The sequence below is a fragment of the Malaya genurostris genome, chromosome 3 (assembly GCF_030247185.1).
Source record: "Malaya genurostris strain Urasoe2022 chromosome 3, Malgen_1.1, whole genome shotgun sequence".
In the NCBI taxonomy this organism is placed as follows: domain Eukaryota; kingdom Metazoa; phylum Arthropoda; class Insecta; order Diptera; family Culicidae; genus Malaya; species Malaya genurostris.
Window position 1 is genome coordinate 159,355,098 of NC_080572.1, and position 26,355 is coordinate 159,381,452.

At 37.7% G+C, this 26,355-nt stretch overlaps 1 protein-coding gene across 5 annotated transcripts in view; it reads right to left on the reverse strand.

Moving 5' to 3' along the window:
- The window catches only part of LOC131437398 (homeotic protein female sterile-like), a 145,053-nt gene that overhangs the window by 111,754 nt on the left and 6,944 nt on the right, over positions 1-26,355 (reverse strand). For 2 of the 5 annotated variants that reach the window (XM_058606707.1, XM_058606704.1), the window contains exon 1: positions 2,839-2,870. The exons of 1 other annotated variant lie outside the window; for it this stretch is intronic. In XM_058606707.1, coding sequence (XP_058462690.1) covers positions 2,839-2,855 — 17 coding nt within the window. In that variant the 5' untranslated portion in view covers positions 2,856-2,870. Of the gene's footprint in view, positions 1-2,838; positions 2,914-11,947; positions 11,968-26,355 lie in introns of those variants that run through there. 2 more of the 5 variants (XM_058606706.1, XM_058606705.1) reach the window with 2 other exon arrangements.

Genomic DNA, 26,355 nt, shown 5'->3' on the forward strand with positions numbered 1-26,355 from the left:
ATGTGCAACTTCTGGTAACACCGACGCCGGCCAGGTCCGGTTGTATGTCCGCTTAGGGATAGGAAGGTATGTTAGTAAAACACTTGTTGTTACTAGAGGCCGTATATACTACTGCGCACTCCACAAGTGTCACGGGACAAGGATATTTGTTGGTAGAAATTTCAGACAAAATAGACGATTCACTGTAGTCATGTATTGATTGTGTATTATTTTAATTATTTATTAAATTTATTAATAGATTGGGCAACCAGCTACCTATCTAATTTTTTAAAACAAGCAAGTATTTTTTTACTACTTATTCAATATACCGATGTATGTTATTAACCTTGTAATATTAAAGGATTGGCACAGTACTTAATTTTTATCATTCAATTAAAAAAAATTAAAAAAAAAACTAAATACTCCTGCAATTGTCGCCTTTTACGACATGGAATGCTCAGTGAATCTATTCTTGCTTTATTTTGTTTCGCCGGATTCGACACGGCATCCAGGCTGGTTCTATCATGGATAAAGCTAATAGGTACTATCAGGACCCCAGCCCCTTCTGTATGGGACAATAAGTTGTTTCAACACTTTTAATGAACATCACGCTCAAACGCAAAATTGGGTATTGTCTCCTAACATTCACTTGTTTAAATAAATCATGATGCTAAACACTGTTACTCATATTTGAGCTTGTAATATTTTTCTCGGTTTTTACTAAAATTCCCGACTTTTTCCCGGTGAAACCAAATTTCCGACTTTTTCCCAGTTTTCCCGATCACTCGCCACCCTACTCATAGCTCAGTGATCTGTGGAAGGATTTATATAATCTAACTACCAATAGATTCGAAATTTTCGAACTTGAACGTGTGTTGCAACAACATTGAAATGTTTCAATAGTACACTATTGAAAAACCTGTCTGATTTGACCCATGTCAGCACTAGCCAATCAGATCGCGTTCTGAGGAAGAGAACAAAATATCTGCTGCTGTACAACTGCATCGGTATAAAAGATGAACATTCAATTTTTTCTCATCATTTTCTGAGCAACGCTTGTCGAAGCGAGACATACGGGTGAGCAACATCGAAGACCTTTTGGAATGAAGAAGAATCGTGCTGAAGAACAGTCGCCGCCGGACACACAGCAAAACCACACAAAAAGCAACGTTTTCACGCAATGCGAAAACGAAAGTATGAAAGTAAGGTTGCCACATATACAGATTAATCTGTATTTTATTTCTCCTGATTTAAATGCTTAAATGTTGAATAGATTTAAATGTTGCGAAAGGAAAGAATTTCTTAACACCACTCAAAATCCACATTATATTCTCGTACACCGATGATAGTTGTGGGAGATTTGAATATAGATGCCTCAAAACAAGATAATATTAAATTCATTGATTTCATGAATAAGTGTATGAAGTTGGATATGGAATTTGCTCCTTTACAACCTACTACGCTTAGAGGCACATGTATTGAGCTCGTATTTACTAGAAATATTAATGTAGAAAGCCGTAAATATATTTCATACTTTTCATATCATAGGCCTATTATATCATTGATCTACCCAGCAAATTAATGTTTTCTTCATGGAAGATTATAATCGGTTATGAACGCTATACCTACGCCTACATCTATCAGTATCTCATCGACGGACAACAGCTCAGTTTGGAATTCGAATTCAACACGTCAATCTCCAGCACGAACGCCTTCATAAAACGTTCTTTTCAGAATCACAATCATTTTGATATAAAGAACTATAAAAATTACTTCGTACTATTTAATATGTCAAAAGGGGAATGCTTGCAAAATTCTCACAATCGATCAACTAACTGATATTTGGAATTGAGAAGAAAGCGTTCCAATTTAAATCGTATTCACGACATCCAGTTATGTCTCTGACATTACCAACACGTCTTTTTTTGCTTCTTTATACAGTGTCCACCAAATTATTTTCCGTGGGCAATAATTGATTAACTCGTAATGTAAAGTCAGACCGATGTAACTGTAGTAAAATAATTGATTTGCAATAATTTCAACACCTTTTTGCATACCATAACAAAGTTTGAATTTCTGTTTCCTTCATAACGATTCTGCAAATCTAGCGTATAATACACATATTAGGTTTTATTTTATTTTGCTTACTTAACGATTTCGGGTTGTTTCAACTATAACGGCTTGTTTGAAAGGTGTTGCGAATCCATTTTCACAAGCAATTATTTATTCACAATGTAAGTAAACAAATGAAAGTATAAATTTGAATATAGGAATCAGTCTGACTACAATACTTGTTTAAATAAAACATTTGCAAATTGCCGACGATTTAATGTTAATAAAAATTTTTGGATAAATTTTGAAAAATTTTTATACCCTCCAAGCTAAACTCTCAACACATAATTTATAAGTTATTCCATGTATAAGAAAATATCTCATTCTTATCATTATTTTATCTAGAAAAACTCTCTGTTTGATTAACTGTGGACACTATATGTGTGGTTATTTTGCGCTACAAATACATGTTCATTTCTGAAACTCTAATGAATATAAGTTTTTTATCAGCACACTGAAATGAAGTATTCATTTGTCTCATCTGACAGTTTCAATCCAATATTTGTCGATTATGTGGAGTTTTATTGAGAAAGTAGTAGTAATGTTGCAGCTCATAATTTATAAAAAAAAACGACACAGTTTTTGCTACTCGTAGATATAGAAGTACACGCATTCAAACAAAACCAAGGTTAAACTCTATGGTACAACCAATGTGATGCTATTAAAAGCAATAGCGTTCATTAGTCGACTAAACTTGCTCCTATAAACGGTATAACTGCAGCTAAATGTGGTAATTATAATGCTTACATTATTTTTCTACGCATGATTCACTAGAAACGCAACACCACCAAACTTAAGTAGAAATTATTTTGACCCTCCTGAAAGCTTACGCGGAAAAGTAAGACTAAGGTAGGAAAAGTTCTCAGTGCATAGCGCAAAGCACAACCGCTGAAATAGCAAATCAAGCAAGAATACAGGAAAATTAAACAAAACCGCCAAGGTACGGCTAGCCGACACGTCAAATGATTTGTTGTGCACTGTAGTAAAGTGGTTGAGTGTACTAAGCTCGGTCGGTAGTATATAATTGATCATTGGATGATGGTGGGCACGACCGCAGGGACTCGTTTTTTTTTTGTTCATTACATTCTTCGTATTCTACCAAAGCAAAGTCACGCTAAGTGTAGTGCAAACAGACGATTGCAAATGCAAATAAATGAAAATAATAAAGCGAGGAATTACAACAGCAAGTTACTGCGCTAATTAATAATAGACGTATCACACGACAAACTTGGAGCAAGACAGTAACAAATGCCAATACTATCACATCTAATAATCATAGTATGAAACGTGTATAGACGACCATGTTTTATAGTAGTAGATTAGGCCTCGCGGAAAAAATGAATTGTCTTAATGTTATAATGTGATTTTATGAAGATTGGGTAGAACATTTTGCTATTCTGTCAGATTGCAAATAGGCAGTGTTTTTGTTCATTCAACTGTGTGACAACTAATGGCTATGTTGTTTCAGTACGCATTGACCAATTGGATTGCAGTTCTCATGTACAGCAATTTCACACGAAATCGAAGGTTGATTTTTTGTTGCATTTTTTTTTATTTGACTCGAATTTTGCATATCCATTCTATATGTTCAAAAGAGACAATTTTCATCAGAAATTTTGCATTTTTACTCCAGCCTTACTTTTGAGAAAAGATTAAGAAAAAATCCCTTTCAATAAGAAAATGTTCATCCAAATTTTGCTATATGCTACCGTTCTCGAAATACTGGCAAAGCAAAGTCCTGGCATTACATTCCTTTTGTGGAATTTGGCCTTTCTGTTTCAACAGACTTCGCAGCCGACTCTTAGTGTACAGAATCATTGCATGGCTAGTACCATGGATCCTACTGACACTATGAATCCTTCCAGGTCGAGGCTCGAACATACGATAACTGGCTTGTAAGACCAGCGCCCTATGCATTGAACCGCCAACCCGGGACACTCGAAATACTACCTCGATCAAAAAGTTCCCGGAATTTATTCAGCAAATTAAAAATACAAGATTATTCATCAGAATCGATATTGTCCCCTTCGAAGTATTCCCCATCGACTGCAAAACACTTATGCCAGAGCTTGATCCAATCTTCGAAACATTTTTTGCCTTTCTCATATAGAGAGGCTATGCAATCGCTGTGAAAACCGATTTTTGAACGGAGGCCCGGAGGGCCGAGTGTCATATACCATTCGACTCAGTTCGTTGAGATCATAAAATGTCTGTGTGTGTATGTGTGTACGTATGTAACAGATCGGCTGAAAAGTTCGTATCGTTTCTGAGATGGTGCCACTAGAATTAGATCCATACCATTTTCAGTTAGTACCAACCTTCGAAAGATACGTGTATAAATTTGACAGCTGATTATTAGTTTGTGAGATATTGCATTTTGAGTGAAGCTACTTTTGTTATTGTGAAAAAATGGAAAAAAAGGAATTTCGTGTGTTGATGAAACACTACTTCTTGATGAAAAAAAGTGCCGCCGATACCAAAAAATGGCTTGACGAGTGTTATCCAGACTCTGCACCGGGCGAAGCAACAATTCGTAAGTGGTTTGCAAAATTTCGTACTGGTCATATGAGCACCGAAGACGATGAACGCAGTGGACGTCCAAAAGAGGGTGTTACCGATGAAAACGTGAAAAAAAATCCACAAAATGATTTTCAATGACCGTAAAGTGAAGTTGATCGAGATAGCTGACACCCTAAAGATATCAAAGGAACGTGTTGGACATATTATTCACGAATATTTGGATATGAGAAAGCTTTGTGCAAAATGGGTGCCGCGTGAGCTCACAATCGATCAAAAACAACAACGAATTGATGATTCTGAGCAGTGTTTGGAGCTGTTATATCGAAATAAAACCGATTTTTTTCGTCGATATATAACAATGGACGAAACATGGCACCATCACTTCACTCCGGAATCCAATCGACAGTTAGCTGAGTGGACTGCACGCGATGAACCGAACCCAAAGAGTGGAAAGACACAACAATCGGCCGGTAAGGTTATGGCATCTGTATTTTGGGATTCGCATGGTATAATTTTCATCGACTACCATGAAAAGGGAAAAACCATCAACAGTGACTATTATATAGCGTTATTAGAGCGTTTGAAGGACGAAATTTCAAAAAACGGCCTCATTTGAAGAAGAGAAAAGTTTTTGACAATGCACCGTGTCACAAGTCGATGAAAACCATGCTGAAATTGAACGAATTGGGCTTCGAATTGTTCCCTCATCCACCGTATTCTCCAGATTTGGCCCCCAGTGACTTTTTCCTATTCTCAGACCTCAAGAGAATGCTCGCTGGTAAAAAATTTAGGAGCAATGAAGAGGTAATCGCTGAAACTGAGGCCTATTTTGAGGCAAAGGACAAATCGTACTACAAAAATGGTATCGAAAAGTTGGAAGATCGCTATAATCGCTATATCGCTTCTGATGGCAATTATGTTGAATAATAAAAACGAATTTTGGCAAAAAAAATGTGTTCTATTAAACGATACAAACTTTTCAGCCGAACTGTTATGTATGTGATAAATAATGTCACTCGATTTTCTCAGAAATGGCTGAACCGATTTTCACAAGCTTAGTTTCAAACGAAAGGTCGTATGGTTCCATAGATCACTATTGAATTTTATCCAGATCCGTTTGTCTTTCGGTTCCGGAATTACAGCGCGATAAATGAAAATTTTTCAATTTCAGGAGTATTTTTCCAAAAGAGATGGAGAAACGAAGTGCATTTTTTATAAAACTTACAGGTAAATTCATCTAGTTGGCAGACCTTGTTAATTAGTGGATATATAAATCTATTTTGGAAGAACTAGTCCTCGGATTCCACTTCCGAACGCATCAATAATAGTGAAGGAAATTTCCAAAAATGAAACTTACTTCGATTTCTCAGCAACGGTTGAACCGATTTTCACAAACCATGATTCAATATAAAGCTCTCAGTGTCCTAAAAGATACTGTGCAAATTTCATCCAGATCCTTTATTATATGGCGATGAGTATCAAAGCTTTCAAACTGTCATACAAAATGATGCAAAACCGGTACGCATAGGTTTATACAGCCACATTTAGATTTATATTAACTTGACAAAACTGTTTACAAATTGAAACGGTTATGGTAGTTTATACCCAAAAAAATGTTTTTGATTCTATTGAAGTTAGAAAGAAAAAAATCTTAACATAACCTTGTAGTGATCATTTAGGGGTTATACTAAGTTTGTGCTTAGAGCACATAACCGTTTTGCATTTCTTATATAGAAAGACTATACAATCCCTGCAAAATCCGACTTTTGAACCGAGGCCCGAAGGGCCAAATATCATATAGCATTCGACTCAGCTCGACGAGCTGAGCAAATGTCTGTGTGTGTATGTGTGTGTGACAAATATTGTCACTCACTTTTCTCGGAGATGGCTGAACCGATTTTCACAAACTCAACGTGAGAATGAAATGTCTCACGGTCCCGTACAAAGTTCCTGAATTTCATTTGGATCCGACTTCCGGTTCCGGAATTACAGGGTGATATGCACCAAAAATGTGAAAATAATTTCACTCACTTTTCTTGATGATGGCTGAACCGACTTTCACAAACTTAGAATTAAATGAAAGGTCTCATAGTCCTATGCGAAGTTCCTGAATATTATTTGTATCCGACTTCAGCTTCCGGAATTACACCAAAAATGTGGAAATAATGCATAAAAAATGTGAAAGTAATGTCAAATGAAAGATCTAACGGTCCCATACAAAGTTCCTGAATTTCATTTGGATCCGACTTCCAGTTCCAAATTAAAAGTGTCATGGTTCCAAACAAAGTTCAGGAATTTCATATATATCCAACTTGATAGGCTGATATGCACCAAAAATATGGAAATAGTGCATTAAAAATTTGAATATAATGTCACTCACTTTTCTCGGATGGTAAAAATTTGAAAATAATGTCACTCACTTTTCTTGGTGCTGGCTGAACCGACTTTCACAAACTTAGATTCAAATGAAAGGTCTCATAGTCCCATAAAAAGTTCCTGAATATTATTTGTATCCGCCTTCAGCTTCCGGAATTGCAGGGTGATATGCACAAAAAATGTGAAAAAAATGCATTAAAAATGTGAAAATAATGTCACTCACTTTTCTCAGAGATGGCTAAACAGATTTCACAAACATAGATTCAAATGGAAGGTCTAACGGTCCCATACAAAGTTCCTGAATTTCATTTGGATCCGACTTCCAGTTAAAAATTAAAGGTCTCATGGTTCCAAACAAAGTTCAGGAATTTCAGATGTATCCAACTTGATAGGCTGATATTCACCAAAAATATGGAAATAGTACATTAAAAATGTGAATATAATGTCACTCACTTTTCTCGGAGATGACAGAATCGATTTTCACAAACTTAGATTCATATAAAAGGTCTTATGGTCTCATTCAAAGTTCCGAGATTTCACTCACTTTTCACTTTCTTTTTGTAGTAGTATTCTGAAACAGAAATCTTCGAAACTATGTTCTGAACTTTTCAAATTGTAGTATTTTGGGGAAAATTCTACTGTAATATACAGGAGAAAATGAAAATGAGAAAGGCATCATTACACCACTAGGTGGATTAAAACGGGTTTTTACTTTTACGTCTGCTTAGCGGTTCAAGTTTAACTGTTTCAGTTTGCACTAAGCAGTTCATTTTGAACTGCTCTGTACTGACGAATCTAAGACGAAACGTAAAGAAAAGTAAAATGTGCCCTAAGCACAAACTTAGTATAACCCCTAAAGAACCAAACCTGTATCGGCCAATATTAGCCGAAAAGGGCGTTTTCGTTCGGAACGTCTAAAAAGACATGGCAATTCGGTGCCAATCAAAAAAGTGTTCTGAAAATAGCATTAACTTTACGTCTGCTTAGCGGTTCAAGTCTAACTGTTAAAGTTTGCACTAAGCAGTTCAATTTAAACTGCTCTGCACTGACGAGTACAAGACGAAACGTAAAGAAAAGCTTCTAGTAATGTTTCTGAAAATATAAGTAATATGAGAAAGGCATCAATACACCACTAGGTGGATTAAAAAAGGTTTTATATTCAGTTTTCGGTATGACCATCAGAGCCATCTTCGATTTTTCCATAATCTCATCCCAGGTGCTGAAAAGCGATCCACGGAGCGGTTTCTTGATTCGACCGAATAAGAGAAAGTCGCAGGGAGCCAAGGCAGGTGAATTCAGAGGTTGCTAATGGTATTCGTTTCGTTTTTAACCAACTGTTCACGGATAACGATGGAATTGTGTGACGGTGCGTTATCGTGGTGCAAGATCTACGAGTTGTTTGCCCACAAATCTGGTCTTTTTCTGCCATTTGCTTCACAAAAACGTCTCAAACGCTCAAATAATACTCCTTGTTGGTCTGGCCTTGTGAAAGGAATTATTTTCACTGTGAGCATCGCCTTATTTTTCGACTGAAAACGACGACACTGCTGAAACGTTCGTGCCGCTGATAATCGACTATTTTCATTGTATCATTTCTGCAAATTCAATTCCATTTTAAAAATACAACGTAACTTTTACAAATGTCCAGGTATCAAGCTGAAAATTTGATAGAATATCAATGACATATGTGGCAACCTAAAAAATAGATCTAATCGGGTGACTGAGAGCACCACATGGGAGTGATTTCAGGAACTTTTTGATCAAGGTAGTACAGCGGTTTGAAAAAAAAAAACATTCGGGAAATTTTTATTTTTGTTATGATTTTTGGATGGTTATTATTAAAAAAAACTATTTTATCCGAAAGAATTTTATTTAAAGTTTCTATAAAATGATCGAGTGCCAAAATTTCTTATTGTCCAATAATATCTACAATTTTTATACTAGCATTACAATTTCAAAATCGTCTAATTTCTATTTTATATGGAGAAACTGGAATGAATGAATGGTATCTTTGTGTTCCTTGAATAGTAATTGCTTTTGAATATTATTTATTAAGATTAATTCATTCTTTTTGTCAGAAAATCGCATGCATTTTTCACATGGCGATTTGGCCACATTCAGAATTAGCTACATGAGTCGCCCGCAAGGCTGGCTAAATGTTATACTTCGGTAGTTTTAAATGTAGCTAAATGTTATACTTCGGTAGTTTTTACAATCAAGTCGGTGACCCTTTTTGTAGATATGGCATATAAGACCATCCAGTAAGTCCGAAGGTATTTCCTCTCCTTCTCATATCATCCTTATCACTTGATGGAGTGCGTTGTACATCCGCTCACTTTCAACTTTAAGAAGTTCGGCCGGGATCCCGTCCTTCTCAGAAGCCTTTCCGTTCTGAAGCTTTCCAACCGCTTCTTCTATTTCGTCTAGTGTAAGTGGGTCCACAGCTTGTCCATCATCCTCAATCCTCATTCTATTCGAGATCTCTTCTATCAATTGTTCTTTTAATATTCGCTCGAATGGCTCCTTCCACCTGGTAGAAACTGATGTGTGATCGGTCAACAGGTATCCGTATCGGTCGTGATAATAACTGGTACGGATGCACCCATTCTTCTCACGCTGTTGACCGTCTTACAGAACCTCCGAGCTTCGTTCCTAGCAAAAGAGTTCTCTGCCGATGAAGGCACTCTATCGTTGTGCTCCGGTTACTTACGTCGGTGAAATTTGTTCTCACTTACTCTTAACTCCCTCTATCGCTCCGTGTTTGAACGGTAAGCATTCGATTTCGGATCTGGTTTTTATCGTTTATGGCTCTCTGGCAGTCAGTATCGAACCAATCGTTCTGTTGGTTTCCCCATGTGGTGTTTTAGGCCGTGTGACTCTGGACAATCGTGATCGAATCTTGAATACCACCAGATAGTGATCGGAATCTATGTTTGGCTCTCGAAATGTCCTAACATCGTGTCTCCAGATGTGTTTACGGATATCCCTACACGCAAAATAGGTGCTACAGTTCGCCATTCCTCCGGCTGCGGCGAGGTTAATTAACCTGAGACCATTGTCGTTGGTAGATGAGTGGAAGCTCTCCTTCCAATAATTGGGCAAAAGAATTCTTCCTTTCCGACCTAAGCGTTTACATCCCCGATGATGATTTTAACGTTGTGTTTAGGGCACTCATTGTAGGTCTTGTCTAGAAGCTCAAATAATTCGTCTTTCACATAATCGGGTTGTTCGTTGATTGATGCGTATGCGTTGATTAAACTGCCTTCATCTTCAACACACAGATACGTTCGTTTACCGGCCGCCACCTTAGGATCCGTTGCTTTTGCTTAATATGCACTACAAAACCAACTCCACGTTGTGATTTCTCGTCACCAATTTTGTTGAATGGATATGTCCACAATATTGTCGTATTTGGAGCAAAGATAATCCACACGCCGTTCAAGAATTACCGATGCATCCCGATAAATAAACTGTTTGGTGCGGACGCATTACCGTGAATAAAAATCAATACAGAATCATCAGTGAATTTTTGTTGCAAAATCTTCAAGATATGGATGTGAATAAAATGTGGTTTTAACAGTTGCCACTTGTTATACTTGGATAGTAACACTCAAACTTCTCTGTATAAATAGTATGACTGCTCTGTTTTTATTTCACTGAAATTTGTATAATGCCATATGGCATAAGGGTTGAATGAAGAAGAGGCCTATAAATTTTCATATTTCACAAATATATGAGTAATAACGATCCGAGATGAAAAAAATCACGAATGCTGTCCAAACACCGTCTGCCACCGCTGATATCATATTCACCAAAAGAAATCGCGCTTTACTTCGTCTTTCTTCTTTACTTGCATGGTACTGAATGTCGGGTTCCGTCCTATATATGAACCTTTTTTCTACGTAACTATTTATTAGATCTTTCTTTACACCCACAACCCACAAACATGAAGACAACTATACTCATGATTTTTCATTTGAAATCGTCGAAAATAACTCTGTAATGAAACAAATTGTTCTTCATAACTGCAAAAACAATGAATTACTCTCTACGTGCAATAAATCCAGTCTATATATGGTAATATTCAGAAAATTGTTTATGACTAAATTAATAATATAGAAGACAAAACTGTTCGTTATTATTTTACATTATTTACTTTTTCAGGGCGAGCTAATCGCTTGGGAAACACCAGTAGTTAAATCATCAACATAAACTAATCCTTTGAGTACATATTTTCAAATGACTGACAGTCGATCGAATAGAACGAGGTAGCACATAAAATAGCATGATCTAATTGTGAATAATTCATATATTTGAGCATTCTACGAATATATTAGGAAAGTTGACATTAAAAAACTACTAACAAATAAACATGTCATATGCAACAAATTATAGCAATGTTTTAATGAAAACGTTGGAATTATTTTAAAATTTCAATTCCTGGCTACACGGCTAATGAAAATGCGATTCATAAATAAAAACCTGAAGAGTTGGCAGAAAAGCTTGTTCATTATTCATATGTAACATGTATTTGTGCTTTCATTCCCTTCGCTGTATAAGTGAAATGGAAAGCACAATTGGATAGTGCCAGTTAATATCTCATGTAGTTTAAGTTTGAGTGAGTAAAGCTCTCATCAATATGAACACGTTTTTTTCTTGTCCCGCATGCTGTTCCCAAAACATAAAATATGTAAAAAAAAGCAACCCAATCATAGGTGTGAGACGGGAAAAAATAAATATGCGAATAAAAACAAAACTGATAATGTATTCATTTCTGCATGGTATAATATTGCGCGTTGGTGAAAATTGACCATTGCGCCGTTTTTCAACTTCCTTCCAGTTTTAAACAACTCCCGGTCACATTTTGTTATACGTTCAACTACAGATAGGGTGAGCAGAGTTATTGTATGTGGCGAAAGTTGATTTCCATAGCATACTACAGCTTTTCCTATCCACCCACCTCATTCTTCACGTTCTCTTCCTGGTAACATATTACTTTTTTACTTCTGTATGCCTGTACGAATACCGGCGTTTGCCGTTTTTAGGACAAAGAAAAGTATCTATGATTCTACACCGTTCTAAAAATCGAACGCCAATAAAAGAGAACCCGATGAACATTTTCCTAGTATGTTGTTTATTCCAAATGTTGAATAATGCATTCAGGTGTTGTTACTATCTTCCCAAATTAACCAACTTGTAGTAGTCAACCTTTTTTCCATTTCAAGCATTTACAAGTTGTTTTTTTTTGTTCGTTGTAATTCAACAAAGTTTTATATTTCTGCACACAATTCTGCCTATCGGCTTTTCTCTTTGCGTTGTTTCTTACACTATATGTCCATAAAATAAAATATCGATTTTAGCTTGTTTTTTATGTTCTCTCTACTGCACTACCTCTCAATTCTTTACTGTAGCCTTTGCTTTCCTGACCAGTCATGCCACATGTTGTTTCTATACAAGAAGCTCGTCGTTTTGCTTTCTCCCTTTCTCTCGATAGTCGTGCTTGCTGTTCATTCTGCTGCTCCACAACTACGGTTGCGACGTGCGCCGTTGAAAATCCGCTACAACGCACTATGTTGCTGTGTTATACTTCAGTACGTTTCAACCTCCTCCATGTGCGCTTCTCTCATTTCATCAGATATTTCATCTCCCTTCGTATCAAAGGCTTACACTTACAGAGGAAAACCTTGAAATGTATTCGGGGTAATTTCTAGTTAGTCTTTTTTCAATGTAATGCTTAGTTCAAGTCTTTTTGCCTTTCTCTATAGAAAGGTATTAGAATTGCTGGAAAAACCGACTTTCGAACGGAGCCTCGGAGACCCATAGTGTTATATACCATTCGACTCAGTTCGTCGAGATCGGAAAATGTCTGTGTGTGTGTGTGTGTGTGTATGTGTGTGTGTGTGTATGTGTGTGTGTGTGTGTGTATGTGTGTGCACTTTTCGAAGATATTTGAACGCGCTCAATTTTCTCAGAGATGGCTGAACCGATTTGAACAAACTTGGGCTCGTTTGAAAGCTACTGTCGGGCCATTGATCAAGTTCGAAGATCTAATGGCTGTGATTTTTGGTTCAGGAGATATGATTCTATAAGTGACGTAACCGACAAAAAGCGTTGTATTTGAACGCGCTCAATTTTCTCAGAGATGGCTGAACCGATTTGAACAAACTTGGGCTCGTTTGAAAGCTACTGTCGGGCCATTGATCAAGTTCGAAGATCAAATGGCTGAGACTTTTGGTTCCGGAGATATGATGGTATAAGTGACGTAACCGACAAAAATCGTGCTATTTGAACGCGCTCAATTTTCTCAGAGATGGCTGAACCGATTTTAACAAACTTGGGCTCGTTTGAAAGCTACTGTCGGGCTATTGATCAAGTTCGAAGATCAAATGGTTGTGAGTTTTGGTTCCGGAGATATGATCGTATAAGTGACGTAACCGACAAAAAGCGTTGTATTTGAACGCGCTCAATTTTATCAGAGATGGCTGATCCGATTTTAACAAACTTGGGCTCGTTTGAAAGCTACTGTCGGGCCGTTGATCAAGTTCGAAGATCAAATGGTTGTGACTTTTGGTTCCAGATATATGATGGTATAAGTGACGTAACCGACAAAACACGTTGATTTTTACCGCTCTTATATATATAAGGGTGCCAAAATTTTGGGATCAACTCTATTTTCGTAAAGTTCTAGTGCTCAAAAGTTTAAGCACCTCGAAAAAAGTCTTCATGCAAAATTTGACCTAAATCGGACATGCTTAAGGGGTGCTGCCCGGTGGTAAAGGTTTGGCAATTTTCGATCTTGAAAAAGCACCATAGGGGGGAGTACATGAAATTTCCAAAATCGAAAATTTTTTTTGATGCCAAAACTCTTAAAACTGCATAAAACATCGAAATTTAGTGTCATCTCGAAAAAAAATTTTTTTGAAAAAATCAACTTTCTGGGACTTAGAAAAATTTTCATATTTTTTCTAAGTCCCAAAAAGTCGATTTTTTCAAAAAAATTTTTTTTCGAGATGACACTAAATCTCGACGTTTCATGCAATTCTAAGCCTTTTGGCATCAAAAATTTTTTTTCGATTTCGAAAATTTCATGTACTCCCCCCTATGGTGATTTTTCAAGATATATGAAAATTTCACTAAGTGGACTAAGAAGGCTTTTTGCCTTTCTCTATAGAAAGGTATTAGAATTGCTGGAAAAACCGACTTTCGAACGGAGCCTCGGAGACCCATAGTGTTATATACCATTCGACTCAGTTCGTCGAGATCGGAAAATGTCTGTGTGTGTGTGTGTGTGTGTGTGTATGTGTGTGTGTGTGTATGTGTGTGTGTGTGTATGTGTGTGCACTTTTCGAAGATATTTGAACGCGCTCAATTTTCTCAGAGATGGCTGAACCGATTTGAACAAACTTGGGCTCGTTTGAAAGCTACTGTCGGGCCATTGATCAAGTTCGAAGATCAAATGGCTGTGATTTTTGGTTCAGGAGATATGATTCTATAAGTGACGTAACCGACAAAAAGCGTTGTATTTGAACGCGCTCAATTTTCTCAGAGATGGCTGAACCGATTTGAACAAACTTGGGCTCGTTTGAAAGCTACTGTCGGGCCATTGATCAAGTTCGAAGATCAAATGGCTGAGACTTTTGGTTCCGGAGATATGATGGTATAAGTGACGTAACCGACAAAAATCGTGCTATTTGAACGCGCTCAATTTTCTCAGAGATGGCTGAACCGATTTTAACAAACTTGGGCTCGTTTGAAAGCTACTGTCGGGCTATTGATCAAGTTCGAAGATCAAATGGTTGTGAGTTTTGGTTCCGGAGATATGATCGTATAAGTGACGTAACCGACAAAAAGCGTTGTATTTGAACGCGCTCAATTTTATCAGAGATGGCTGATCCGATTTTAACAAACTTGGGCTCGTTTGAAAGCTACTGTCGGGCCGTTGATCAAGTTCGAAGATCAAATGGTTGTGACTTTTGGTTCCAGATATATGATGGTATAAGTGACGTAACCGACAAAACACGTTGATTTTTACCGCTCTTATATATATAAGGGTGCCAAAATTTTGGGATCAACTCTATTTTCGTAAAGTTCTAGTGCTCAAAAGTTTAAGCACCTCGAAAAAAGTCTTCATGCAAAATTTGACCTAAATCGGACATGCTTAAGGGGTGCTGCCCGGTGGTAAAGGTTTGGCAATTTTCGATCTTGAAAAAGCACCATAGGGGGGAGTACATGAAATTTCCAAAATCGAAAATTTTTTTTGATGCCAAAACTCTTAAAACTGCATAAAACATCGAAATTTAGTGTCATCTCGAAAAAAAATTTTTTTGAAAAAATCAACTTTCTGGGACTTAGAAAAATTTTCATATTTTTTCTAAGTCCCAAAAAGTCGATTTTTTCAAAAAAATTTTTTTTCGAGATGACACTAAATCTCGACGTTTCATGCAATTCTAAGCCTTTTGGCATCAAAAATTTTTTTTCGATTTCGAAAATTTCATGTACTCCCCCCTATGGTGATTTTTCAAGATATATGAAAATTTCACTAAGTGGACTAAGAAGGCTTTTTGCCTTTCTCTATAGAAAGGTATTAGAATTGCTGGAAAAACCGACTTTCGAACGGAGCCTCGGAGACCCATAGTGTTATATACCATTCGACTCAGTTCGTCGAGATCGGAAAATGTCTGTGTGTGTGTGTGTGTGTGTGTGTGTATGTGTGTGTGTGTGTATGTGTGTGTGTGTGTATGTGTGTGCACTTTTCGAAGATATTTGAACGCGCTCAATTTTCTCAGAGATGGCTGAACCGATTTGAACAAACTTGGGCTCGTTTGAAAGCTACTGTCGGGCCATTGATCAAGTTCGAAGATCAAATGGCTGTGATTTTTGGTTCAGGAGATATGATTCTATAAGTGACGTAACCGACAAAAAGCGTTGTATTTGAACGCGCTCAATTTTCTCAGAGATGGCTGAACCGATTTGAACAAACTTGGGCTCGTTTGAAAGCTACTGTCGGGCCATTGATCAAGTTCGAAGATCAAATGGCTGAGACTTTTGGTTCCGGAGATATGATGGTATAAGTGACGTAACCGACAAAAATCGTGCTATTTGAACGCGCTCAATTTTCTCAGAGATGGCTGAACCGATTTTAACAAACTTGGGCTCGTTTGAAAGCTACTGTCGGGCTATTGATCAAGTTCGAAGATCAAATGGTTGTGAGTTTTGGTTCCGGAGATATGATCGTATAAGTGACGTAACCGACAAAAAGCGTTGTATTTGAACGCGCTCAATTTTATCAGAGATGGCTGATCCGATTTTAACAAACTTGGGCTCGTTTGAAAGCTACTGTCGGGCCGTTGATCAAGTTCGAAGATCAAATGGTTGTGACTTTTGGTTCCAGATATATGATGGTATAAGTGACGTAACCGACAAAACACGTTGATTTTTACCGCTCTTATATATATAAGGGTGCCAAAATTTTGGGATCAACTCTATTTTCGTAAAGTTCTAGTGCTCAAAAGTTTAAGCACCTCGAAAAAAGTCTTCATGCAAAATTTGACCTAAATCGGACATGCTTAAGGGGTGCTGCCCGGTGGTAAAGGTTTGGCAATTTTCGATCTTGAAAAAGCACCATAGGGGGGAGTACATGAAATTTCCAAAATCGAAAATTTTTTTTGATGCCAAAACTCTTAAAACTGCATAAAACATCGAAATTTAGTGTCATCTCGAAAAAAAATTTTTTTGAAAAAATCAACTTTCTGGGACTTAGAAAAATTTTCATATTTTTTCTAAGTCCCAAAAAGTCGATTTTTTCAAAAAAATTTTTTTTCGAGATGACACTAAATCTCGACGTTTCATGCAATTCTAAGCCTTTTGGCATCAAAAATTTTTTTTCGATTTCGAAAATTTCATGTACTCCCCCCTATGGTGATTTTTCAAGATATATGAAAATTTCACTAAGTGGACTAAGAAGGCTTTTTTAGATTAGCATCACTGTTCTCATACAAATAGGCAACGCAAATGTCAAGCACTAGTTTGGAAAAATGATGCTGACTGTGTGTCATAAACACTGAAGCATGCTTTTGTGAACTACTCGAATCAATCTGAATCAATTGGTGTCAAAATTAGTATCCAAAATTATTTAATAAAAGTATGAAACATATTTTCATGAGACTGTTATGAAAGAAGAGAAAGGCATTATCACACCACTAGGTGGATTATTTTAGATTAGCATCACTGTTCTCATACAAATAGGCAACGCAAATGTCAAGCACTAGTTTGGAAAAATAATGCTGACTGTGTGACATAAACACTGAAGCATGCTTTTGTGAACTACTCGAATCAATCTGAATCAATTGGCGTCTAAAATTATTTAATAAATGTATGAAACATATTTTCATGAGACTGTTATGAAAGAAGAGAAAGGCATTATCACACCACTAGGTGGATCAAGAAGGGTTTTTTCTATTATTCTTTGTTTTTAGTTGGAAGCTCTTTCGCAACATCATTGAAATTTCGCGACTATTCTTTACCATCTTTCACAAAATCACTCTTGTAGTTTGCATTGAAGTAATGATGACGTAATGAATGGAGCCCTAAAATAAATAAATATTACTTTTTGTTTCGACATTTCAGACGCGTTGTTTGGGATTAGGAATCGCTACAGGCTACAACGGTCGAGAGATTCATATTTGAGTTCAACAGGTTCACGTTTAGATCACACAATTCTTGAAGTTGAAATCTAAATATTGAATTTCACCTTAATTTGCCCAATTTCCTTTATTAGTTAAAAACGTTTTATTTGTAAATTTCATGCATTTTCGTTTCCTTTAAATTATGCGTGAATGCTCTACGCAACAAAACCCCCAAACATTTATTTTTACCCTTGTGGTACACAGATAAAAATATTTTGTAAATTTACATCTATTTTCATGCTCATATTTGAAGCAGGAAATTAAACATAAAGTTACTTTACAATTCTGTACGTTTCAATGTAATTTTAATGCAATGCTACGCGTTAATTGAAAGATGGGGCTCTATTTATTAAAATAAATCAGTGCAATCCAATTTAGTTTTGTATCGATGATGATTTGCAATCATACTTCGATTCAACTGACGCCTAGTCCATGTTATTATTGGTTTTATATGTCGTGTGAATTTTATTATTTCTTTCTGTATAGCTCACAGCAAACACGTTGGCTATGCTTCACTTGAAACGTCGCAATGTTAAGCTATGAGTCTATTTCGCTACTAAAATCAGTTCAATAAGCTGTAAATGTTTAGCGTTTACATACTTTTGGATGTAAATTTAGGTTAATTGAGACGCTCCTTTTATGGGCATCTATTAAGACGCAATTAATTTTCATGATTTTTTGTTGTATGCAGTCGACCGATTTCAACTCCTCATAGAAAAGGTAATTTTTTTCGCGCACTATTTTTTCGAAGATGGCTGAACCGATTTCAGCAATCTTAGGCTCACTTAAAAGCTCCTATTGGGCCATTGATTAAGTTCGATGATTAAATGGCTGTGACATTTGGTTCCGGAGAAATAATGGTATAAGTGACGTTACCAACCAAACGAGTTGTTTTTTCGCGCTCAATTTTCCCGACGATGGCCAAATTCGATTTTACCAAATTAAAATTCTGTTGGGTCATTGATCAAGTTCGAAGATCAAATAGCTGTGATTTGGCTTCGGAGATATAATGGTATAAGTGACGTTACCAACTAAACGCACTTTCTCTCTCCGCTCAATGTACTCATGATGGCTGAACCGATTTCAACAAAGCTAGGCGTACAACGAAAACTGAAATCAAATCCAAGGTATTTCTGGAAACATGTGAATGAGCAGAGGAAAGAATTCGGTTTACCCTCGTCAATGAACTTTGGAGATCGTACTGGTTCGTGCACACAGGAAATCTGCCAGATGCTTGCGGAAAAGTTTTCTAGGGTTTTTTCCTGACTCAGCAGCAAATTGCTGCCATAGCACGTAATGTTCCCCTGTCTAATAACTCATTGAACTGCATCAATATTGACGAAGACTCAATACGGACGGCAATTGTAGGAATGAAAGCCTCAAATTCTCCAGGCCCTGATGGAATACCGGCAGTTATTCTTTAAAAAGTGCTCGCGTGGAGTAATCGCTCCCCTCTGCAAATTATTTCGAATGTCTCTCGCTACAGAAATTTTCCTTAATTTATGGAAAGCTTCCTTTATGTTCACAGTCCACAAGAAAGGCGATAAAAAGGATATAAACAACTACCGCGGAATCACTTCCCTCAGCACTAACCCAAGGCTGTTCGAAAAGGTTATACTGACACCAATTTTCAATCACTGCAAGCAATATATCGTCGATAATCTCAACACGGATTCATGCCTAACCGCTCAACAACCACAAACTTACTATCGTTTTTGTATTATATGTTTGATGCAATGTCTTACGGTTTACAAACAGACCTTATCTATACAGAACTTTCCTCCGCTTTCGATATAATCAACCACGACATCACGGTTGCTAAGTTGGACAGACTTGGATTCAGTTCGAACATTCTTCGTTGGTTGCAGTCGTTATTATTTTTACTTTACTTCAATGATGTCAATTTTGCCTTGGAAGGTCCTCGCTTATCGTTTGCTGATAATGTCAAGATATATCACATCATCCGCAACTTAGAAGACGCAGCCACCATTCGGCAGCCGTCGTGAATGCTCCTGTCGTCACCATTCGGGCCATCCTTTGGAGATGATTTAGATGACTGGGAAAACTCCATCCTTTTCAGAAGACTTTTACGGAGCAAAACTCTCAACTGCCAATTTGATCGATTAAATCATCACAATTCTTCGAGCAAGTGCCCAAGAATCGTAACTATCCGAAAAAGTTTCAGGAACAGCTGTCGTTGATGGTTCCATACATTCTGGAAGGGAGTGTTAAAAAGATAGTGACAAGTACTCATCATCTGAAGTTCTTAAGAAACCGACATGAAAGTCCTTCGATTTCGAAAGTAGTTACTAGGCCAAGTGGCATATACCATTCGGGTCAGTTCGTCGAGTACGCAAAATGTCTGTGTGTATGTGCGTACGTGTGTATGTAACGTTTTTTTGCACTAACTTTTCTCAGAAATGGTGGGACTGATTTTCACAAACTTAGATTCAAATGAAAAGTCTACAAACCTAGACTCAAACTAATGGTCTTATGATCCTATACAAAACTTTTTAATTTAATCTAGATTCGACCTCTGGTTCCAGAATAAAAAGATAAACTGTGATAAAAATGTTATACCATCATTTAAAGGGGCGAAGCAAACTATTCCAATCGGTAGTCATTATCAGTAGACGGCCAAACAAACCAATTCCGTTTATTTCTTTCGTGGCTCATCATATCATGCATTGCTCCATGGTCGTCGGAGTTGTGGGTAGTATCCGTTTTGTTATTGCTTTCTATGTTGATTACGGTTAATAGTTGATCTTGTCTTTGAATTGAAAATATCCTTTCCGCAGTTTTAGTGTAGGGTTGACCGTAATGAGCAGCTTGTTGACAAAACTGACATGTAATCAGCTGATGCTCATAGGTAACCAGCGTTTTACAAGGATGCCGCCAGCGTTTTACAAGGATTCCGCCCATAACATAAGATGGAATTGCCTTATGCAGTAACATACGTAACATACATAACATGGCGTGACGTAACATGACGCCATTCGGGATACCGGAGAAAAAAATTCCGCCATACTTCCCTTTCGATTGAAAGAATTTCTCCATACTGCGACACATTTTCTCGAACGAAATAATCACGGTCCTGCGGGGGAAGGTCATGTACACGTGGCATCGTCCTCACGTACACAGGTATTTTATATTCAACATTGCCAACCCTCATTAATCAGTAAAAACCATTCAAGCGAAGAGGTTGTGTTTCGATTGTACTGGCTCGTGAGTTAACGGCTGCTACCGAGACAATTCTAAGCTTCAGGTAGTTAAACTGCCCATAGCAAACGCAATATTCGGGGCGTTTCCCGACTGGAAAGCTAGCAACGAAGGCCATCCCGTTCATACGCACAGAGGTGTAGAAACACAGAGGTGCGAGAGCATAGAAGTGACGATTCACAGAGGTGCCATCGCATAAAGGTGCGAAGACGAAGGGGTGCAAAGGCACAAAGGTGCTAAAGCAACCCAGTGCTGATCTACCAGGTACCAGAATTTGTACGCTGCGTAGGATCAAAAGAGACGGCATATATCGCGAGGTGCTACACTGCAAGCATCGCATTTGATCGCCACCAAGAGCAAAAGCACTGTACCTGGGGTCAGGTACAGGCAGCACAGCAAGTGCAGTGGTGTTCACAACGACGGCAGAGCAACTGAGATAGCAGTAAACGACAGAAGACTGCCAATTGGAAACAGCAGAAGACTGCCAATTGGAAATCGTTGGAAGAGCTTCACGTCGTTCTTCACGATAAAGGAACAGAGACATCAGCTACAAGGTAGATTTAATTTAATTTATTTTTTATTTCTTATATCTGAAATTTTACTAAACATAAGTTTTTATTTTGGTATTATTAATTTACAAAAAAATTTAATGTAATGGATGATCTCATGGAAGATCATCCGAATCCGATTCCGGATACTAGTAAGAGTTTAAATACTCCGAGGGCTAAACATTATCCACAGGGTACCACTGGGCCATGGATAGTCTATCTTCGAAAAAAAGAAAAGATTTTAAATTTGATGCAAATTACCAAGGATTTGACATCACATTTCTCTGAAGTTAAAGAAATATGTAAAGTTAATAGAGATAAAATTCGAGTTGTTGCCAATGACTTGAAACAGGCGAACGAAATTGTAACCTGTAAATTATTTTCTGTTGAATATCGAGTTTACATTCCATCGAAGGAGGTGGAAATTGACGGTGTTGTGACTGAAGCAAGTCTGACGGCCGATGATTTACTTAAAAATGGAGTTGGTCGTTTTAAAAACTCAATGCTTGAGGGAGTTAAGATACTCGAGTGCAAGCAATTGTACTCAGCATCTATTGTCGATGGAAAAAAGTCGTATTGTCCCTCAGATTCGTTTCGTGTAACATTTGCCGGATCTGCGTTGCCTAGCCATGTCTATATCGATAAAATTCGTCTTCCTGTTCGGCTTTTCGTACCGCATGTTATGAATTGCACGAACTGTAAAAAATTCGGGCATACAGCTACTTACTGTAGTAATAAGTCCAAATGTATCAAATGTCAAGGGCCTCATAAGGATAATCTTTGCGTTAAAGATGTTGAAAAATGTGTTTATTGTGGGGAGAGACCTCATGATGATCTTTCAGTATGCGCTGCATTTAAGTTGCGTAAAGACAAAATGAAGCTTTCTTTAAAAGCACGGTCTAAGCGCACATATGCAGAAATGCTTAAAACGGTCATACATGTCTCCCCCTTGGAAACCGAAAACGGTTTTTCAAATCTTATGGAGCCAGAGGAATCTGACTCCGACGGAAATAGTGAAGATACCTCGTTTGTCACTCCTCAAGGGTCTGTTAAGAGGAGATTAACAAACCACAAAATACCTAAAAAGACACCTAAAATTACATCTTCAAAAAAAGATCCCCGTGTTAAAGCTAAAAAGCCAAATTTAAAACCAAAAACTGTGCCTCCTGGTTTGTCAAATTCATAAACCAATCCAGAAACTAGCTCAAGAAAAGACAATAATCCAGTGGGCTCTATTTCACATTCACCAACAGGATTACTGAAATTTTCGGAAATTGTAGAATGGATTTTCGCTGCATTCAATATTTCTGAACCTCTAAAGACCATCATAACAGCATTCCTTCCAATAGCTAGAACTTTTTTGAACCAGTTATCAGCTCAATGGCTAGTTCTTTCAGGTTTCGTAGCATTTGATGGATAATTTATCATCCGCCGCAAATGATTCAATCACTGTTCTGCAGTGGAATTGTCGAAGCATCATGCCAAAACTTGATTCACTTTAAGTTTTGTTGCATAGTCAAAAATGTGATGTATTTACTTTGTGCGAAACATGGCTTACATCAAACATAGCCTTAAATTTTAATGACTTTAACATTATACGTCTCGATAGAGACTCTCCGTATGGTGGAGTGCTTTTAGGAATTAAGAAATGTTATTCCTTTTATAGATTAAATATTCCTTCGACTTCTAGTATAGAAGTTGTTGCTTGTCAAATAAACATTAAAGGAAAGGACATTTGCATTGCTTCAGTATATATTCCTCCAAGAGCTCAAGTTGGACAACGACAGCTTAATGAAATTGTCGAAGCCCTTCCTGCTCCACGTTTGATTTTAGGAGATTTCAATTCGCACGGAATGATGTGGGGTTCCGTTTACAATGATAGCAGATCATCTCTAATATATAATATTTGCGACAATTTTAGCATGACGGTACTAAATATGGGTAGCATGAGACGGATCCCAAGACCTCCTGCACGTCCAAGTGCATTAGATTTATCTCTTTGCTCGACTTCAATTCGACTAGATTGCACCTGGAAAGTATTTCCTGATTTACACGGTAGCGATCATTTACCAATCATCATCTCAATTAGCAGTAACAAAGGCATTGCTAATTCAGTTAATATTCCATATGATTTGACAAAAAATATTGACTGGATTAAATACCAAAGTAATATTTCAAGTGCCTTAACTTCAACGGAAGAGCTCCCCCCACTTGAAGAATATGACTTCCTCGTTTGTGCGATTCTGGAGGCCGCAGAACAAGCCCAAACCAAACGATTTCTTGGTCCATCGTCTAACAGAAGGCCTCCAAACCCATGGTGGGACAAAGAGTGCTCAGATGCTAAGCACGCGAAACAAAATGCCTTCAAGACGTTTTTAAAACGAGGAGGAGGAACTCCTCAGAATTTTGAAAAATTCTTGACTTTAGAAACCAAGTACAAGAGCATACTTCGGGCCAAGAAATGTAGCTATTGGAGACATTTTGTCGAAGGTTTGTCAAGAGAAACCTCAATGAGCACTCTTTGGAATACGGCCAGACGAATGAGGAATCGTAACGTAGGAAATGAGAGTGAGGAATACTCGAACCGATGGATATTTGATTTTGCGAGGAAAGTTTGTCCAGATTCTGTTCCTACGCATAGCATTATTAGGGAATCTTTGTCAAATAATGGTTCCATTGATAGCCCCTTTTCAATGATGGAATTTTCCATAGCACTCATGTCTTGTAACAATAACGCTCCTGGGTTGGACAGAATTAAATTCAACTTGGTGAAGAATCTGCCCGACCTCGCAAAAAGACGTTTGTTGGAATTGTTCAACAAGCTTCTTGAGCAAAATATTGTTCCACCTGACTGGAGGCAAGTGAAAGTTATCGCCATTCAAAAGCCGGGGAAACCAGCTTCCAATCACAACTCATATAGACCCATCGCGATGTTGTCCTGCATCAGAAAATTGTTCGAAAAAATTATTCTACGACGTCTCGACACTTGGGTCGAGACGAACGGTTTGTTGTCAGATACTCAGTTTGGCTTCCGTAGAAATAAAGGGACGAATGATTGCCTTGCATTACTTTCGTCTGACATCCAAATTGCCTTCGCTCAAAAGCAACAAATGGCATCTGTATTTTTAGACATTAAAGGAGCATTTGATTCAGTTTCCATTGATGTTCTTTCAGACAAGCTTCACCAACATGGACTCCCAGCGGTTATAAATAATTATTTGCACAACCTTTTGTCAGAGAAACGCATGCATTTTTCACATGGCGATTTGGTAACATTCAGAATTAGCTACATGGGTCTGCCGCAAGGCTCTTGCCTCAGTCCGCTCCTCTATAATTTTTACGTGAATGACATTGACAGCTGTCTAGTATCCCCATGTACACTAAGACAATTGGCAGATGATGGCGTAGTTTCAGTTACTGGACCCAAAGCTATTTATCTGCAAAAACCATTGCAAGATACCTTAGATAACTTGTCCGTTTGGGCTGTCCATCTGGGTATCGAATTCTCTGCGGAGAAAACAGAGCTGGTCGTCTTTTCAAGAAAGCATGATCCCGCGCAGCTTCAGCTTCATATGATGGGAAGAATGATCCAACAGGTTTTGACTTTCAAATACCTCGGGGTGTGGTTTGATTCCAAATGCACGTGGGGAGGACACATTAGGTTTCTGATAACAAAATGCCAACAAAGAGTAAATTTTCTTCGAACAATAACCGGATCTTGGTGGGGTGCTCATCCGGAAGATCTAATAAAATTGTATCAGACAACGATACTTTCAGTGATGGAATATGGATGCGTTTGCTTTCGTTCCGCTGCAAACTCTCATATTATCAAATTAGAGCGAATTCAATATTGTGTTTGCGAATTGCTTTAGGCTGCATGCATTCGACACATACAATGAGTCTTGAAGTTCTGGCGGGAGTTCTTCCATTGAAGGATCGTTTTTGGGAGCTTTCGTCGCGACTGCTAATAATATGCGAGGTACTGAATCCCCTAGTTATTAATAACTTCGAAAGGCTAGTTGAGCTTCAATCTCAAACAAGATTCATGACTGTATATTTTAACCATATGTCACAGGAAATCAACCCTTCAAGATATATTCCTATCCGTGTCAGCCTCCTAAATGTCCCTGACTCAACTTTATTTTTCGACACATCCATGCAGCGCGAAGTGCGTGGAATTCCGGAACACCTACGCTCGTTGGAAATCCCAAAAATATTTACAAGTAAGTTCAGGCATATCGACTCTGAGAAAATGTTTTACACGGACGGATCGCGAATTGAAGAAGCAACAGGGTTTGGTATGTTCAACAATAATGTTTCGGTCTCCTTTAGGCTTCAAGAACCTGCATCTGTTTATATAGCAGAGTTAGCAGCAGTTCATTATAGTTTGAGTATAATCGTCACATTATCTCCAAACCATTATTTTCTTTTCACAGATAGTCTGAGTGCAATTGAAGCCATTCGCTCAAAGTCTGCTGGCAAAAATGAACCTTTTTTCTTGGGCAAAATAAAACAGTGCCTGAACGTCATATTGAATAATAATTATCAAATCACAATAGTTTGGGTCCCGGCTCATTGCTCCATTCCAGGCAATGAAAGAGCCGATATTTTAGCCAAACGTGGTGCTATTGAGGGTGAAATTTATGAGAGACCAATTGCTTTCAATGAATTCTATAGCGCGTCTCGCCAAAGAACACTTGCCAGCTGGCAAGCTTCTTGGGATAAAGATGATCTGGGTCGGTGGATGCACTCAATTAATCCTAAAATATCGACAAAGGCATGGTTCAGGGGATTGGATGTGAGTAGAGATTTCATTCGTGTGATGTCCAGACTCATGTCCAATCACTACACGTTAGATGCACATCTCCTTCGAATTGGACTTTCCGAGACTAATCATTGTGCTTGTGGCGAAGGTT